At 41.2% G+C, this 18,030-nt stretch overlaps 1 protein-coding gene across 3 annotated transcripts in view; it reads right to left on the bottom strand.

Annotated features, from left to right (window-relative positions):
* Positions 1 to 18,030, bottom strand: part of ccbe1 (collagen and calcium binding EGF domains 1) — a 36,359-nt gene that overhangs the window by 1,637 nt on the left and 16,692 nt on the right. For 2 of the 3 annotated variants that reach the window (XM_034123303.1, XM_034123302.1), the window contains 8 exons: positions 9,025 to 9,077; positions 8,712 to 8,846; positions 7,838 to 7,975; positions 6,632 to 6,741; positions 5,181 to 5,289; positions 4,754 to 4,893; positions 3,236 to 3,271; positions 419 to 454 (listed from right to left, as the gene is read on the bottom strand). In XM_034123303.1, the coding sequence (XP_033979194.1) occupies positions 419 to 454; positions 3,236 to 3,271; positions 4,754 to 4,893; positions 5,181 to 5,289; positions 6,632 to 6,741; positions 7,838 to 7,975; positions 8,712 to 8,846; positions 9,025 to 9,077 (757 nt within the window). The remainder of the gene's footprint in view (positions 1 to 418; positions 455 to 3,235; positions 3,272 to 4,753; positions 4,894 to 5,180; positions 5,290 to 6,631; positions 6,742 to 7,837; positions 7,976 to 8,711; positions 8,847 to 9,024; positions 9,078 to 18,030) is intronic. The other variant, XM_034123304.1, reaches the window with a different exon arrangement.

Genomic DNA, 18,030 nt, shown 5'->3' with positions numbered 1-18,030 from the left:
TAATTTTACAAATATTTATCTTATATTTACAACTAAGTATTTGTGTAAATATAATTAAAGTTACTCTCATATTTAATGGAAAGATTTCTTCTGCGTCTGTATTTACTGAGAAACCACAGAGATGTTCCCAACAAAACTCCAGCTGACCAATGGACTGTCTGCAAGTGGCCACTGGCTACTGAGCTGTTCCTCATGATTTGTTAACGTTAGCACCATCAGTGTTTATCTAAGGGGATAATGCTTACACTGTACTGGATACTATTTACTTTGAGTTTGACAGTATCATTAGCTGTGGTGCTTAATGTCCAGAGTCCACAGTGGTCTGTTTTTCAGTCATGCTTTTGTTAAACTGTATTGTTCTGGATAATGGTAACAAGTTACAATGGTGAAGCATCAATATAGATAGGAAGAGTCTTACCGGTGGTCCGACAGGCCCAGAAGCTCCTCTATCCCCCTGGGGAAACAAAACAATTATTTAGCTTACACGAAATACAGTGAGGGGGGGAAAACATAAATAATTCATATAATGCTTGTCCGGGAACATTTTCAAAAGAACTAGGGGAAAGGTAGCAAGAGAGTCAGCAAGAAGTGCCGCTAACAAACCTTCGGCCCTTAGGGGTCCTGTATTCGGACAGGCCAATCAGAGCCGTTTATCTTTGAACATGGGGATACAGTGCTGTTATGTTTAGAATGTGGCATTTTAAAACAATTAAAATTAATAGTCTGAGCAACAAGTACAACAATTACTTTTATCTTTTAAACTTTGCATATCAGCAACAGTGTGTGTGAAGGGGCATACACTTTTTCTCACTCTGTCCTGACCTGATTGACAGATATTTCATCCATACAGCTATTTGGATTTGGATGTATTTTTCAAAAGTTCTAGCCCTTTTTTCTAGAAAGTTTCCAATCTGCCTCTCAGATGGTTCTGTGTAACAAACCATCTGGCGCGTCAGGTTATGAGTCCAGGGGAAGGCAGAGAAATCCCAGCTCTGACGTTTAAAAACACACCAAATCATCACCTATAAAGCTCACTAATTAACATGTTGTGGCTTGTTAACAGTTTAACTGAATGCATATAGTTTTGTGTTCGGATTACACAAATGTGATACAACATGTTAATTAGTGAGCTTTAGAGGGGCTGGTAGGTGTATTTTATTTGGAAAGAGCCTCGCTCGTTTCCCATTGAATCCAGTGTTAATGGTTTGCTAAGCTCTAATATATTTTAGCTTAGCATTATCATAAAAAATATTATGATTGAATATATGCTCTAGTTTCATACAGAGGTTACCATGGTGTTGACTCCCTTGCAGAGAAAGCTAATAAGTGTATTTCCCAAAACGTGGAAATAATTCTAAAATGTGTGAAATTTCAACGTGAACATGATGAAGTGATTTCATTTAACACTAAACATGCTGTACATGAACATGTGAAGTATCATGGCAGCCTGTTGACCTACGGTAGCACACACACACTCTCACACACATACCCATTGACCTGACCGCTGGTTGTTAGAGGGCTCAGGGTCACACTGGGGCTGTGAGTGTTTTGGCAGATGGTTTGGATTTGTGTCTCAGAGACAGATTACCATCAACCTCCAATCTATCCACACAAACATCCACGCTGTACTGAAAGAATACCAAGGTACTATGTCAATAAACTGGATGCACCTAAGTTGTTCCATACGTGATCCACAAGCTAAGCAAACAGCGTTGAGGGTATAACACCAGAATCTCATCAGCTATTTCACCTTTCACTTCTCTAAATCAGTGTGACATGGATTACCGGGCATTCTAGATTTATTATTGACCAAATTATTATAATCCTGTAATGCTGTATTAAATCAACCACAGTTTTCAAATTACATTCCCAAAAAATAGGCATTATATGATTTACATTCTTATTATTTTGTTGATCAACGGTATGATCATGTCTTCACCTCTACCGTTTCTTAGCTGCATACTAATTTCACTGGCTGTGATCCAGCAGGATGTCACTCGTCAGAATCAACTAAAACTGAGCAGAACTGCAACTTCCCATTAAAAGCCATTCAAAGGAAGTAGACTTTTTTTTCAAAAAGAAGCTCACCTTTCTACTTTTGTTGCCACAATCTCTTAGGATGTTTTGAGTTGATAAATATAACTTAAACGTCTTCATTAGTACTCCATTTCTAAATGAGGAGAGTCAAACTCAGCTCCAAAGCACGCTGCAGATATCTTGAGAACAGCAAATATGCCATTGTATCTTTCTGACCTCAGCTGCTCTTTTCTAGGAAAATAGCTAAATGAGAAATTAGTGTGCGAGCAAATCTGGATTAATCCAAAAACATGTGAAAAATGTAAACACAAATCTCAATGTAACCACGCTGGATTCTACATTGTGCCTCCTTAATCTGAGGCTTAACCATCTGCTGGGGCCTCCTTTTTAACACTTTGCCCGAGGCTTCCCGGGGAGGCAAAGCAGAGAAAAGCATTCCAGTTATCCTTTTGAAATATTGTTGCTACCTATCATCAGCTGATCCAAACGCCCTGTTCCTATAATCCATGTGATTATCCAGACAACCACCCCCAGCCCAGAGGAAGCAACAATCTCCACACTGGTGGTCAGCAGCAAGCTTCTTGTGAATTGGGTTGATTCTGAATCTGAGAATGGGAGATTAAAACACTCTAAACAAACAGTGATCTTCTGATATAATCTGTAATCTTAAATCTGAAAAAGTGTTGTACCAGGTACAATTATTTGAACCGATACATGTCGACTCACATTGAGAAGCAACCAAATCATGCTCCTTCCCAACAAGAGTCTCTAACGTGTGCCTATTGCGTTTGGGCACACCAATCTCCCTCTCTGGACTTGCAGTAACTTGCAGTGATCCTAACATCTGCAGGGATAAACTGAGGATTTGTGAGGATCCTGGCACCTGCTTTCTGGTTTTCCCCCTGTAGAAATGTGAAGATATTGGCTATTGAGAAATATATTTTGACAGACATTGTGTTGGCAGATGATTCAAATGTATCTAGTTGGTACTTCCCTTTAAGAGAGGCCTTGTTCTGTAAGCCAAGACTCAAATTCTGTTGCCAAGGTGAATGAGTTTTATGCCTGAGGGGCGACATGCTGGACCACGGTTTGATAATACGCAACAGAAAAAGAGGCTCTTTTCTAGAAAGTTGCCTATAGTAAGGTTGTGTTACACAGATGGGAAAAGATAAGGTGACTAAGTAGAATCTGACCTCACCTTTCGGCCATCCTTTCCTGGCGCTCCTGGAAGCCCCTGTTAGATCAAAGAAACAAACAATCTGCATTTCTTATCCATTTGAAAAACGTATTATAGTTTATTTTCACATTTCTAAAACATACAACAGGATACGGAGAAGCGCATTAATATACATTTTCATGTGACTATCTATCTGATGGCAGCCTGACCTTACACCCAGAAATGTGTTAATGTTTAGTTCAATATTTTCACTAAAACTCATTTATTCCAAATCTCTTTAAATTCAAAACTGACATCTCGACCATCAACGATCATCCAAGATGAACTTTGTGCCTGCCTCAAGGCTTTCTTGAGATCTTCTCAATAGTAGGCAGTGCTTTGATCTCTTTCCTAGAATAATCATCATTAAAGCAGTGTGAAGACATTGTATAGGGAGCAGGGCCAATATTCAGATCAGTACCAAGCCTGTGAGTCACACACTAAACCCCATTCATCATCTCTGAAGCCCTGACATGCAGAGGAACACATGTGACCCGGTGGCCAAACCTCACAACTGTGTTCAGAATCTAATCAGGTTTCTGTGTGGAGAGAAGGACAACTCCCTTTGAGTCAGAGCTCACAAACATGTGCACTGATTCAATATATTACTGGGTCATGAACATAAAGAGTTGTGTATTAAGACACACATCGAAATGTCACACGGACACAGAAAGCAATAGATCACATACCACTATAAAACAGCGTTCCTCACCTCTTGGTTTGGCAGCGTGCAGATGGTGATGTACAGAAACTAATTGTGTTGACAGCCTGATTTATCAATAAGCAGATTACATAACTTTTAACTCAAATATGTCTTTATGTTCACATCCAGCACATTCTTGACTCAGATCCCACACTTTAACACGCAGGCAAAGACAGAGCGCTGCACAATAAGGCAGCAAGCCAAAGAAAACAACTAAAGCTGTAAATGGATTCTGCCCTTTGTTATTTTTGCCATTACAGTGTGTCATCCTCTTTCACAGTGCAGAAGTGTGCTTTGCTTTAAGAGGCTGGCTGAAGGGAAGGGTCTTTTCTCATCTCTTTGAAATGTGTCAGTTGAAAAACAAAATATATTTGGTTGCTCTAAATTCCTCCTTTTATAAAGACAAATCAATCACAGCTCTCCTGGGGCTGTCTCCTGTCATAATGCGGGTTTACTAAATTACCTGGATGATCTTTGGTTGAACAAATAATAAGTCTGACACTTAGATGAAAGTAAAGAAGACGCGTGCTCTCATTCAAATTAAATGAGTAATAACAAAATGAAACATTATAGCAAAGGTGATCAAGCATAGCTCTGTGTGTGTGGGAGGTTCCTGTCTCACACACACATTCATACAGTACCTGGTACTTCTGAAGCCTGTACTGTTAAATCTGAGAAATGTTACAAATGATATACAATCTAAAGAGCTGAGAAATGGAATCTTTTGTATCTGGGATACAGAGATGATAAAACACAATCATTCATAGCAACTGCAAAGTGTGTATTTATTAACTGACCACAGGTCCTCTGAGGCCCCGTTTGATGTGTGACAGGTCTGGTGTGGGTCCAATGGGTCCCATCAAGCCCCTGGGACCATGAGGCCCAGGAGGCCCCAGCAGTCCTGTAAGTCCAGGAGGGCCCTCTGGTCCTGGCTCACCTTTAACAATACAGATAAAGAAAAACAACTGATCACAAAAGACACTGCATTTATGATGATTTTTGCAAAATGGATAAATGCTTCTTGCTCTAGAGATGCCTTGAACTGACCAAGTGTTAAACCTCGTCATTGGCCCTGTAGGCATGTTGAGGTGAGAATGTAGCTTAAAGCCCATCCCCACAGAGCCGTTAGCATTGCCTGAGACACTCTTGGAGACGTGCTGGATGCAGGCCACTTCCTTTAGGCAGTCTGACACAGTTGTATTATCTTTAGCTCCATGTGTTTACCTGGAGGTCCAGGGAAACCTGGCGGCCCTGGTAGAAATATGGGCGATGTCCCAATTTTCTCGCTGGTCATCTGCTCAGGGATGTCAGCACTGTTTGACAGCACAGCCATCTTGAATAAGGATGCAAAACACAAAATGATTGAATGAACAGGATAATTACAAATAACTGAATGAGTGAAATAATAAATAGAGCTTAGACAAAAAAAAAAAACACATTCTGTCATGGGATGAAAAAATGCTTTTACACACAATAACTCAAGTTCTGCAGTGTCAAACATGACAGGAAAATTACACACTGAAGGTCCAACTTCAAGTCAAATTATGTTAAAATGATATACATGTCCAAAGATTACATCTGCTCTAACCCAGACAGGTGGAGGGCCAGACCACCCCTCTGCATTATTCACAAGACCAGTTCCTGCTCTCTATGCTACACAGCATCCTTGATCTCTGTGTAACACCACACACACACACACACACACACACACACACACACACACACACACACACACACACACACACACACACACACACACACACACACACACACACACACACACACACACACACACACACACACACACACACACACCCACACACACACACACACACACACACACACACACACACACACACACACACACACACACACACACACACACACACACACACACACACACACACACACACACACACACACACACACACACACACACACACACACACACACGCTGCTCAGTGAGCATTATGCAAGACTGTATGTGGCCTGTGACCTTGGGCACAGGTGTTTGAACCTCAGTGTGAACCTACATTGAAACTCTAACCTTCCCATGATGTGAGTAACTGAGTATATAATCTCTCATATACTGTAATAATATACAGTTTGTTTTTTTTACATTTTGTTTTCTTAATATAGTAAAGATTATGAGCTGTATAGCTGCATGAGCCCGTAGACCACACAGCTGGAAGCAATATATATATATATGTGTTAGAGCGAGGTGTTGAGTGCCACTGGTGACGGGCTCGTGCTCAGATAGGTTCAGACGCTGTGATTACACCCAGGGAAACGTAGCCGCACTGTTGAGTTTCACACAAATTGCCCACCAATTCCCACTTATGGAAGGAATCTACCAGCTACAGTAAAGGAAGTTGTTTCAGACATTTATTATTAGGAAGTCAAGTGCTAAGATAAATCTCAAGGACGTTTTCACAATAAGCCTGCTGTTGTTCCTGATATACAGTCAGGTATAAACACCTTGGAGATAAAGTAAGATCCTAGGTGGTCATAAAAGAAACGGAACATTTTTGCAGATATTCAGCTGAATCAAGAAGAGCTTTTTGCAGTCAACCAGAAAAGCTGCAGGATTTCAGGATGCAGGGTTGTGATACAAGTATAGTATTACAGGTCAATTGCATAGATAATTGTTTTTTGTTCTAAATTCTGACCCTTACCTTCTGTTTAAGCTGCAGGACAGACATCCTGATCTGGTTGAAATCGTCACATGTGGCTGAGCAAGTTCCAGCATTCATTACGTTGTCAGCCTTCTCAAACAGATGCACTGCTGGGAATTGGGTGAACAAATGTTTCTGTCACTAACGCTACCAGATAAGACATCTTTTAGAAAATACTCCTCTGTTAGTGATAGTTTGGTGACAGTTTGATTGGTTGTTAGCTTACTTGTGAATGAGTAGTTTATACAGAATGGTGACTCTGTAACACTTGTCATTTGTGAGACCAAAGTTTTACGGGTCCTTTAAAACCTCGTCTTGGACAGGAAGGTTGTCTAGTAAATGTGTCAGAGCCTCTGCAGACTCATGGTGACTTATGTCTGACTACTGTAAAATATATTGTCAATTTCTTTTATCAAATTTGAGTAAAGATGTCATGTCAACTGTCAGAATGAAAAATTCACAAATATTTGCATGTTAACTTGTAATAAATCGTTTTTGGAGAATGGATACAGTATTATAAAACATAATATCAAAATACTGAAGTGTATCAATATTTTCTTATAAATACATTCTAATATTTAAACATTTTGACTTATTTAATACTTACAACTCTTTACTCAGAATTTAAATGAAAATATTACAATTTAAGCAGTAAGCTTACACCATCGAGTAAAAGGAAACACAACAGGAAAAGCACAGAGCTTTCTCTGTCTCTGGTAGAATGGGCCCTATTCTACAAATGCATATATTGAATGCAATGTCTGGACACTATTTTCCCAGAGAGCAGCGGGACATAAAGCAGGAGCATTTCTACATGAACCATCGTTTCTCATTCTCCAGCTTTTGCTGTAATGTTTTAGTAGGTAATGGAAGATAAACTCATGGGAGGAAGTAGCAAATCTGCAGCCCGTCACTGCTGAATCCGGGGCAAAAAAAGACTTTATCATCGCTTGTTACGTTTCCCTCAAATGCATCCAGCAAATCAAAAAAGACCAGGAGTCAGGGGGGCAGCGGTGTGTTTGGGAGACAGACATGTTCTGAAATGCAAAAGGAGCTGGGATGTGTAATGACTACCAGGTGTCTGTGTTTGCAGCACCCCCCATCTCCTTTTCTCCCACCAAATAACAATGTGTGGTCAGCTTCACATCGCAGTCAGAGGTGCCCTTGAGTAAAGAGAAAATGTCTGAGTAAAAATAGTATTCTCACCTCTCTCCCCCTTGGTGCATGTTTTCCCATCTTCTTCCAGGAAATAGTCTGTCTCACACTCACACCTGTAGCTCCCCGCAGCATTCAGGCAGATCTGAGAGCACGTAGTCATGTTTTTATCTGCACATTCGTTGATGTCTATATGTTGTAGTGACAGAAAGAAACAGAAGAGACACGATAAAGAAATGAAAGAAAGGCTGTGTGAATTAACACGCACTTATCCAGTAACATATACAAGTACAGAAAAGCTATATTGTTATCCTTTACACTCAAAATAACGTTTGCAAAGTATATGATTGACTGCTGCATTTAATAATTTGATACAGACAATACCCATCTAGGTTGTATGTGTACAAGGTGGTCCACTGGGAGATGTTTAATGTCAAAGGGTACAAAATTGAAAATTGTACATGAAGAAAATGACATGGCTAACATGAATAAATTGTATATGAGCATAATTAAAAGCATTATTTAAAGCCAAAATAAACTTTAAATAACTGCTCCTAATGTATTGTGTTGTCGATGGAGCACTTTATTTTAAAAACGGCAAAACTAAAACATGCAATACTATGCTGCAGTTTATTTTAATTCAGTGTTGGGGAAAACTTGAAGCGGCTTTTTGTCAAGCTCTGTTTTTTAAATTCGGATACACTAGAACAATCAAATATAGAAATTGTGTAAATAGTTTGACTTCCTGTACTTAAGGATTGCTAAGAATAAAGAGTGCCGGTCTCTTTGAACTGATATAAAACATACATCTAGATAATGCCAGAATGTAGATTGGCCTAACACTTTCAAACAATTAAAATATGAGAATGTTACGTATATACTAGTTTTTAAAGATTAATTCATGAGGTGTTGTAGAGGCGCTCACCCAGACAGTAGGGCTTCTCTCGATTCCTGTGGCGCTCACGGTCATAGCGGTAGCCGCGGTAACAGGTGCACACCACTCGACCAAAGTGGTCGGTGCACTGTTGCTCACAGGGGGCGCCAGCACACACATCATAGTCTACAGAAATACATGAGGCATTTCATCAGCTAGAAAACAAATGTAACAGGCAACAATCTTGTTGAACATTCAGTGAGGGCAAGTTGAGTAAAGTACATAAAAGCACTGATGGGAAATGATGAAAGATAATTACAAAATAATTACAAATGCGAGTTAGACATCCAACAGTTTCCCCTACCTTCAGGAATGCACTGGCCCAGCACAAACTTGAAGCCATTACAACATTTCTTTCTGTAAAATAAAAGGACACATAAAGAAGACACATCCAAAATACTTTTACAATCACATACATGTATTAGTTAACCATATTTCCACATGACCTGACATGTAACATTAATAGGGATCTGCAGAATATGTTGGGATCCAGTGACATGGTCTGTTTTTACTATTCTATTTGTTAATCTGGAAAACATCTTAATATGGCCACACACACACACACACACACACACACACACACACACACACACACACACACACACACACACACACACACACACACACACACACACACACACACACACACACACACACACACACACACACACACACACACACACACACACACACACACACACACACACACACACACACACACACACACACACACACACACACACACACACACACACACACACACACACACACACACACACACACACACACACAGCTGTTCCATGTAGTTCATGGCCATTGTCTCCTCTGATAACTGTTAAAAACCCCCGTTGGGTTTACTATAATGACTTTGTTGCAGTTCTTATTTCTCCTAAAAATGTCCCTTTTAAATCCCTCATTGACCAAAAGGTGAACTTTCTGTGTCTTTAACATCAAATTATTTCCTGCTCACTTGTATACTTATTTTCTTTTAAAATATTCTCCATTCAAATCCATGCACCTGCCCTTTAGATAATTGTATGTCATTTCATCGAGGCAAAGATAAATGAATGGATGAATTATTGTTTGTACTGTAGATGAGAAAAAACAAATGCTGATATAATGTGAGACAACAAACTAATGATCTTCTCTTTTGCATCATTTCCTGATCTGTGTTCAGTTTCAGTAATACCATCTCCATGATAACATATTGTAGCAATATTCTATCAGCACGAGTCACATCATCATGAGGTGCTATTCATCCCTTGCTCTCACTCAGTGCTGAGGAAAAGTGCTACCAGGTGTTACTTTCAAACATGAGGTGATAAAAATAAATCCAATTACACCATGAAGCCATGGCAATATAGCGCAGTCACACTCACTTTGATACTGGTACTGGAAAACAATTATTCTGTAATGCTTTACAGCTTGTATTCAAGAGCCGTTATGATGACAGGGCATCCTATGGGTCTGGTCATTTCTTTTAATGAAAACTTGCTTCTCTGCTCAACATTATTTTAAAACAATTAATGTATTTTATTTATACATTTACTTTATCGACTATGATTCATCTGCGCTCAGACAGGAGGCCCACTGGGGAACAATACTCAGCTATGCTAGCCGCTAGGTTAGTCTGAATGGTTACGGCTAACATGCTAACATCCTCACAACAACAAAGTTAACATGCTGATGTTGTCATGAAAATGGTAATCATGTTGACCATGTTTAACATCTTAGTTAAGATGTATATAATATAGTAATATTAGTAACGTGCTAACATTTGTGCTGGTCAGACTAAGAAAACGTGAGAATCGGCCCCCTCTTCCGAGTATTCTTCTGGCTAATGTTCAATCCATTGAAAATAAGCTAGATGAACTCAGAAGCCGGATTGCTTTTCAACGGGACATTAAGAACTGTAACGTGTTAATTCTCACTGAGACTTGGCTCAACCCCGCTATCCCGGACTCCGCTATTGTCCCTGACGGATTCTCTATTTTTCGTCAGGACCGGACTGCAAACTCGGGGAAAAGTAAGGGAGGCGGTGTGTGTGTAATGACTAACAACAACTGGTGCTCAGATGTGAAGATTATTTCATCGGACTGTTCCGCACAGCTAGAGCACCTCATGATCTCATGTCGGGCCTTCCATCTGCCGAGGGAATTCACATCTGTTGTGATAACAGCAGTGTATATCCCGCCGCAGCCACTCGCCGACAACAACACGGCACTCGATCAGCTGTTTGGGTTTATTGATAAAACCGAGACTTCACGGCCAGATGCGGCGTTCGTTGTGGCCGGAGATTTCAACACCGCCAACATGAAGAAGGTTTTGCCAAAATATTACCAACACATCAACTTCCCGACGCGCGGGGGAAACATACTGGACCATGTTTATTCCCCTTTCCGGAATGGATATAAGGCTCTCCCTCGCCCTCCCTTCGGCAAATCAGACCATATCTCACTACTGTTGTTGCCTGCTTACAAGCAGAAACTTAAAAGGGACAGACCGATAACAAGGACAGTACAACGATGGAGCGAGGAGTCAGATTCAGCACTGCAGGATTGCTTTGCATCTACGGATTGGAGTGTGTTTGAGGACAATAACATCAACACACACACGGACACTGTCATCTGCTACATTGGGAAATGCATCGATGACGTGGTACCGAAGGTTTCTGTACGGACATTCCCAAATCAAAAGCCCTGGGTAAACGGTGAGGTGCGCGGCAAACTGAAAGCGCGCACTCTCGCGCACACAGCGGGAGATTTGGAGGAGTATAGGAAGTCTAGGTATGATCTCCGGAGAGCAATAAAAAATGCAAAGAGACAGTACAAAGAGAAGGTGGAATCTGACTTCAAAGGCTGTAACACTAGGAATATGTGGGCGGGACTAAGGACAATGACTGACTACAAAGGAGCAGCGGGGGGTGCTGCGGGAGTGTCTGCGTGCGCATCTCTCCCAGATGAGCTAAATAGTTTTTTTGCACGCTTTGAGAGCAGCCAGGCTGTGGAGGTACAGAGGGACCAGGAGCTACACTGCCCTTTTGTTTTAAATAGGGCAGATGTGTGTAAATCCTTTAAAAGGGTTAACCCACACAAGGCTCCTGGACCTGATGGCATCCCTGGCCGTGTTCTCAGGGTGTGTGCAGTTCAGCTGGCAGAGGTGTTCACAGACATCTTCAACAGGTCCCTGCTGCAGTCTGTAGTCCCCACATGTCTTAAACACTCCACCATCATTCCTGTCCCCAAAAAGACAATCATCACCTGCCCCAACGACTACCGCCCAGTAGCACTCACCTCCATCATAATGAAGTGCTTTGAGCGGTTAGTCAAATTATTCATCACCTCCTCCCTCCCTGAATCTCTGGACCCCCTGCAGTTTGCCTACAGAGCAAACAGGTCCACAGACGACGCCATAGCCCTCACCCTCCACACTGCCCTCTCACACCTGGACCCGAAGAACAGGAACACATATGTGAGAATGCTGTTCATTGACTACAGTTCAGCATTCAACACCATTGTGCCCTCCAAGCTGGCCATCAAGCTCAGAGACCTCGGGCTCAACAGCGCCCTCTGCGACTGGATCCTGAACTTCCTGACGGGCAGACCCCAGGCAGTGCGGGTGGGAAACATCACATCCTCCACCCTGATTCTTAACACCGGTGCCCCTCAAGGCTGCGTGCTCAGCCCTCTCCTCTACTCCCTGTTCACCCACGACTGCGTGGCCACACACAGCTCCAACACCATCGTGAAGTTTGCTGATGACACGACCGTCATCGGCCAGATCACAGACGATGACGAGACGGCGTACAGAGAGGAGGTCGAAAACCTGACATCTTGGTGCCAGGATAACAACCTCCATCTCAACATCAGCAAAACAAAGGAGCTGATTGTGGACTACAGGAAGCAGCAGGGAGAGGGACACGCCCCCATCGCCATCAATGGGACTACGGTGGAGAGAGTCAAAAGCTTCAGGTTCCTTGGGGTCCACATCACTGAGGACCTGACATGGTCTCTTCACACCACCACCATCACCAAGAAAGCTCGACAGCGGCTCTTCTTCCTCCGCAGGCTGAGGAGGTTCAAAATGGATTCCAGGATACTCTGCAACTTCTACAGGTGCACGATAGAGAGTATCCTCACTGGCAGCATGACGGCCTGGTACGGCAGCTGCACCGACCTCGATCGTAAGGCTTTACAGAGGGTGGTGAAAACTGCACAGCACATCACCAGGACGGAGCTGCCATCCATGGAGGACCTTTACTCCCAGCGGCTCAGGAAGAAATCACTACGGATTATCAAAGACCCCCATCACCCCAGCCACAAACTGTTCTTTCTGTTGCCGTCTGGCAGACGTTACCGCAGCATCCGGGCAAGGACAAGAAGATTTGGAGACAGTTTCTTCCCGCGGGCAGTGAGACTGTTAAACAATTGAACTGTTGAAACAACATCAAACATTCAACTGCTACTCAGTAGTATGTATCTAATACCTAATATATATATATCATTCCAATAACTTGTATATAGACTCATACTGCACTATTCCACATCATAACTTTATTTCATTTTTATAACTATTATTATTTTTGTATTGCTCTTGCTCTTATTGTTATTATGTTATGTTATTATGTTGCATTGTTGGAGAAGCCTGTGACATAAGATTTTCAACTGCATAATTACTCTGTAGCTATGTCAGATTGACAATAAAGAACCTTGAACCTTGAACTTGAACATTTGCTGGTTAGCGCGAAAATATCATGCAAAGTTTGGAAATTATTTCGTCATACTTTATGGCGTTATGTTGACAGTAACCGTGATATATATAAAAAAAGAAACACATGTGATAATATCTTGTAATTAATCCAGCACCTTTTAAATCATTTCTGGTTCTTTACGTTCTCATTCCCCCCCCCAATGCCCCACCGAAAGAGTGTAATGCATTTGCCAAGAAAGAGACAAGACAGTCTGAACTCCGGCTCCTCAACGCTACACGCTAATACTAAGAGGTCCAAATAAAATATGAGGAACATAATTGAGGGGAAAGTTGTGAAAGAGTAAGAAGACAGTAAAACTCACACATTTAAGATTTATGTTCGTCCTGTAAGAGACTTGGAACAGATTATGATCTATCACACAGTCTCTTTTTTCATAAATTGCAGTTTCTCATCTTATAACTATGAGATTTTCCATTTGTTACTTCCAATCTATTCAGTATTAATCAGATGTCCTGTCTAAAATAAGGTCAGGCTTTTGTTCGTAACATAATCACATAAAAATAATCCTTGTAAAACAAAGTAAATCGCTGACTCTGCACAGCTGCGCTCCAATGACTCTACCTGATACAGTCGAGTTATTTTACAGTCATATTCATGGGTACAGGATATACAGAGCAGCCAAGTACTTATTCACTCATACTGAATATTTACTACCTAAAGAGGATTCACTAGTTCTTTCCTCGCAGCAGTTAAGGCTCCCACTGAAGAATATTAACTTCATTCTCATTTCAAAGCTTTGATTACATAAATTACTTCTCAGGGGGGCCTCTATGACGTGGGTACAGGCCACATGTAGTGGAATTGTGCATCTAAATAATACTGTGTGTGCAATTCTGTATCAAAATATATCTTAAAGTGCACATGCATGAGTTTATTGGCTTGCATTGCATGAGTCAACAGATTTGATGTCCATTGGTGATTTACACAATAAGTGTAGTACTGAGAGAGGTCTGGAATCATGCACAACCCAGACACTTTCATTTCAAAGTTTTTCATTCTAATAAACTTCAATAAAGTGTGTTTGTTCACATTGTGTTTACAGGCACTTTGTTTAAAAGGGGGATGACGACCAGTAACCATCATTACAAAAATGTAACCAACAGGAAATGAAAGAAAGCACACTTGTTGACATATTTAATTTACAAATGCTAGCATGTTTTTTTAAAATCCTTTCTAGAGTTGCTGAGTCTTACTTCAACTTCCTTAACGCTGCCTTCAACATCAACAATCTCCACTGCTTTCAGAAACGTGTACTCGAAAATGCAGTCGATGTGTAACCACACTTTTGAGGAGGCCTACATCAGCTACAATACAGCTTTATGCATCGCCTCTGTAACTATACATTCTAACCTTCGTCTGAGCAACTAACATTAGCATGCTAACACACCAAGTGAAGATGGTTGTATGGTGTACAATGATGGCATGGCCTGCATGTTGGCACGCAAACGTTAGCATTACCTAGTAATTGGAATACCCCTTAAGTGTAGGCAAATATAACTGTGTATAAAATGTATCCGTGCAAAGCTAAACTGTACAACGTTGTACTTTCTTTCAATTTGTGTAAGTGAATGACATCTCAGCATATGTTGGTGTTTATGGGTGAGAGGGCATTGATCTGAGGATTGGTTTCGTGTGACCCAATATCTCATGTCATAATAACATCCCCATGTGGACAGGAGGAACTTATAGCAAATAAGCAGCTTAGCAAAATAACCAGGGTCAGTTGAACAATCATGAGAAAACAAACATCTATGTCCGTCTCCAGAAGATCATGAGAGGCAACAACATCCCATGGAAACTGGGTTCACATCAGTGTTGACTTTCACTTTTAACGGAACTGTATCTTTATTAAATTATGATCTATGGAAATTATTATTAACCCTATAATAATTAACCTTTCTCTCATTATATCATTAAATAAACAGGTCTACATTATTTATTATATTTAAAGCAAATAAAAGCACTTTTAAACAAAAGAATAGTATTATCTGGGCTTCTGCATTAAAATAAATGATTTCATTTAAAAAAAAGTTTCTTTAGGTTGCCCCTTTAATAACCTTTAATATTTTGACACATGGACATGAAAACAGGCAGACCAGGAGAGGGAGAAACGACAACCAAGATGAAAATGATATGACCTGTCCACAAGTTAAAACAACATGCCTTGTGATGACACTGGCTGATGGATACTAGGCTGAAGGTCAAAGCACCAAAGCAATAAAATAACCTTAAACAAATGACAGGATTTATTTTGTGGGGGTGGAATATCTGCCAAGTCTTTGATGTGTATGGTGAGTCTCAGAGATAATCTGCTGATACATGAAAATACCACATCACATACCAGATGTAAAAAACAAGCTGAAATGTGTTTAAAATGTGGTTTTAAGTGTTATAATCCAGGTAGAAAACATTCAAACCAGTGCACCACAGTCAGACTTTTGTCTACTTTAAAGATACAGTATTTGTTGTCAAGTGACATATTGTAGCAGTCCCTCACACCTTTCCACAATGTGTTTATGTTGCTTGCAGTAACATTGTTATCCCACAATAAGGGCCAACTTAACTATTTAAGAGGTAACTCTCTTTTTAAATGCATGCGTGTGTATGCTTAAAATAAAAAGTATGTTATTCTTTCAAACAGCTTTGTTAACATTTAAACAACTGTCTTAGTCAATATCGGGCATTGATAATTCAAAGGGGTTATTTAACAGTCCCCCTCGGCTCCTCTCACTGTGTGCAAACAGCAGAAACAGCTCAGATCTACATCACCCACCACAGCGACACTAGGGGACAGTCAAAGCGCATGATATAAATGTACCTTCGTTATTTTAGCTTTTAATAGAATAACTCCTATCCAAAAGATTAGGCATGGGTGATTAGAGATGAAACTCTTTATAATATTCAGTGCACAAAACAAGATCATGCTGAGTCATTATGCACGGAGGCTTCGCACCTTTCATAACAACAGCTAAGAATACAATGCTGTGTCAGCTTGCTAGTGCACTTCATGCAAATCAGAAAACAAATGTAAAACACATGTGGATTTCATTCATATTCATGAGTCAGAGAACAAGGGGGGGAAGATATCCCAAAAGCCTACATGACACTTTTCTACAAAATACACACACACACACACACACACACACACACACACACACACACACACACACACACACACACACACACACACACACACACACACACACACACACACACACACACACACACACACACACACCACACACACACACACACACAACACACACACACACACACACACACACACACACACACACACACACACACACAACACACACACACACACACACACACACAACACACACACACACACACACACACACACACACACACACACACACACGTTGATTGACATTAGACTTCAGTCCCATTATGGCGCATTTCCACCGCAGGCCTCGCTCGACTTAGTACAGTTTTGTTAGGCCCGGCTCACTTTAATGCTGCGCTTCCATTACAGTTTAGGAACTGGGGTAGTATCTATGGTAACGCAGTGTAGGCGGAGCCGTGACGTCATCTTCAATGAGCACCCCAGAAAAACAACATCAGCCGTTAGCTGTTAGCACTCAAGCTCACAGCTCCTCATATCTGTTCAGAAACTAGACAAAAGTTAAACAAGTACAAACCACAGACTGTCTGTGTCATGGCGAATACAGTCGCTGGTTTTTCGCCTGCCGTCTGTCTGCAGACTTGTCAAAGCATTAATTCATGGTTTTTACTAACCGGTATCAGTATGTTGTTACTTCGGCATCATTTTGAAACGTGTATTACAATTAATCACGGTCAAATATGTTCATTTTGTTGTAGTTGTAGCCCCCTTGCCAGCGATTCTCTCTCTAGTTTAGCATACTCAGCCCGACTCAGCCCTGTTTGTTGGCCCCGATAGAACCACGATTTTGTCGGGCCAGAAAAAAGGTGAAAAAGTAGCCCCGGGCCGGAACTAGGCCTAGTGGAAGCGCAACCAAAAACGGGCCCGGCACGACACGGCACGCTTAAACCGCGCTCCGCGCCATGGTGGAAATGTACCATTGTCCTGCACTTGTTCAACATGAGCACATCACAGACAGTCTGATTGTTTGGCCACCTGTACCTTTTTTCACCTAAGGGTTAGTTCATTTTGCCACTGATCCATATCCTTTTACAGCCCCCCCACCCCATGAAATCTAGACATAGATTAGTCTGACCTCAGTTACCCGGGGTAAACCATCAGAACTCTCATTACCTTCTAAACATTGGACCTCCCCTGAACCAACACGGATTGGCTTGGCTTTGTCTTGTAATGAAACACACTAATTCCCACCGACACACACAAGTTAAATCGAACATGAGCATGAGCAAAAACTGGATGAAAACATGCATTCAGTTCATGCACCTTCACAAGAGAGGCCCTCCTCATCACATCCCAGCATGCTCTTCTCTCTAACAGGGATAACAATCAGAAAACTTAAGGGTATCACACACACAAACACACACAGCTGTTGGACAAAACATGCAGGCTGCTCA

Source organism: Trematomus bernacchii, unplaced genomic scaffold (genome assembly GCF_902827165.1).
Source record: "Trematomus bernacchii unplaced genomic scaffold, fTreBer1.1, whole genome shotgun sequence".
NCBI lineage: Eukaryota > Metazoa > Chordata > Actinopteri > Perciformes > Nototheniidae > Trematomus > Trematomus bernacchii.
Note: the sequence above shows the minus strand (reverse complement) of the source record. Positions and strands in the feature narration are given on the sequence as shown.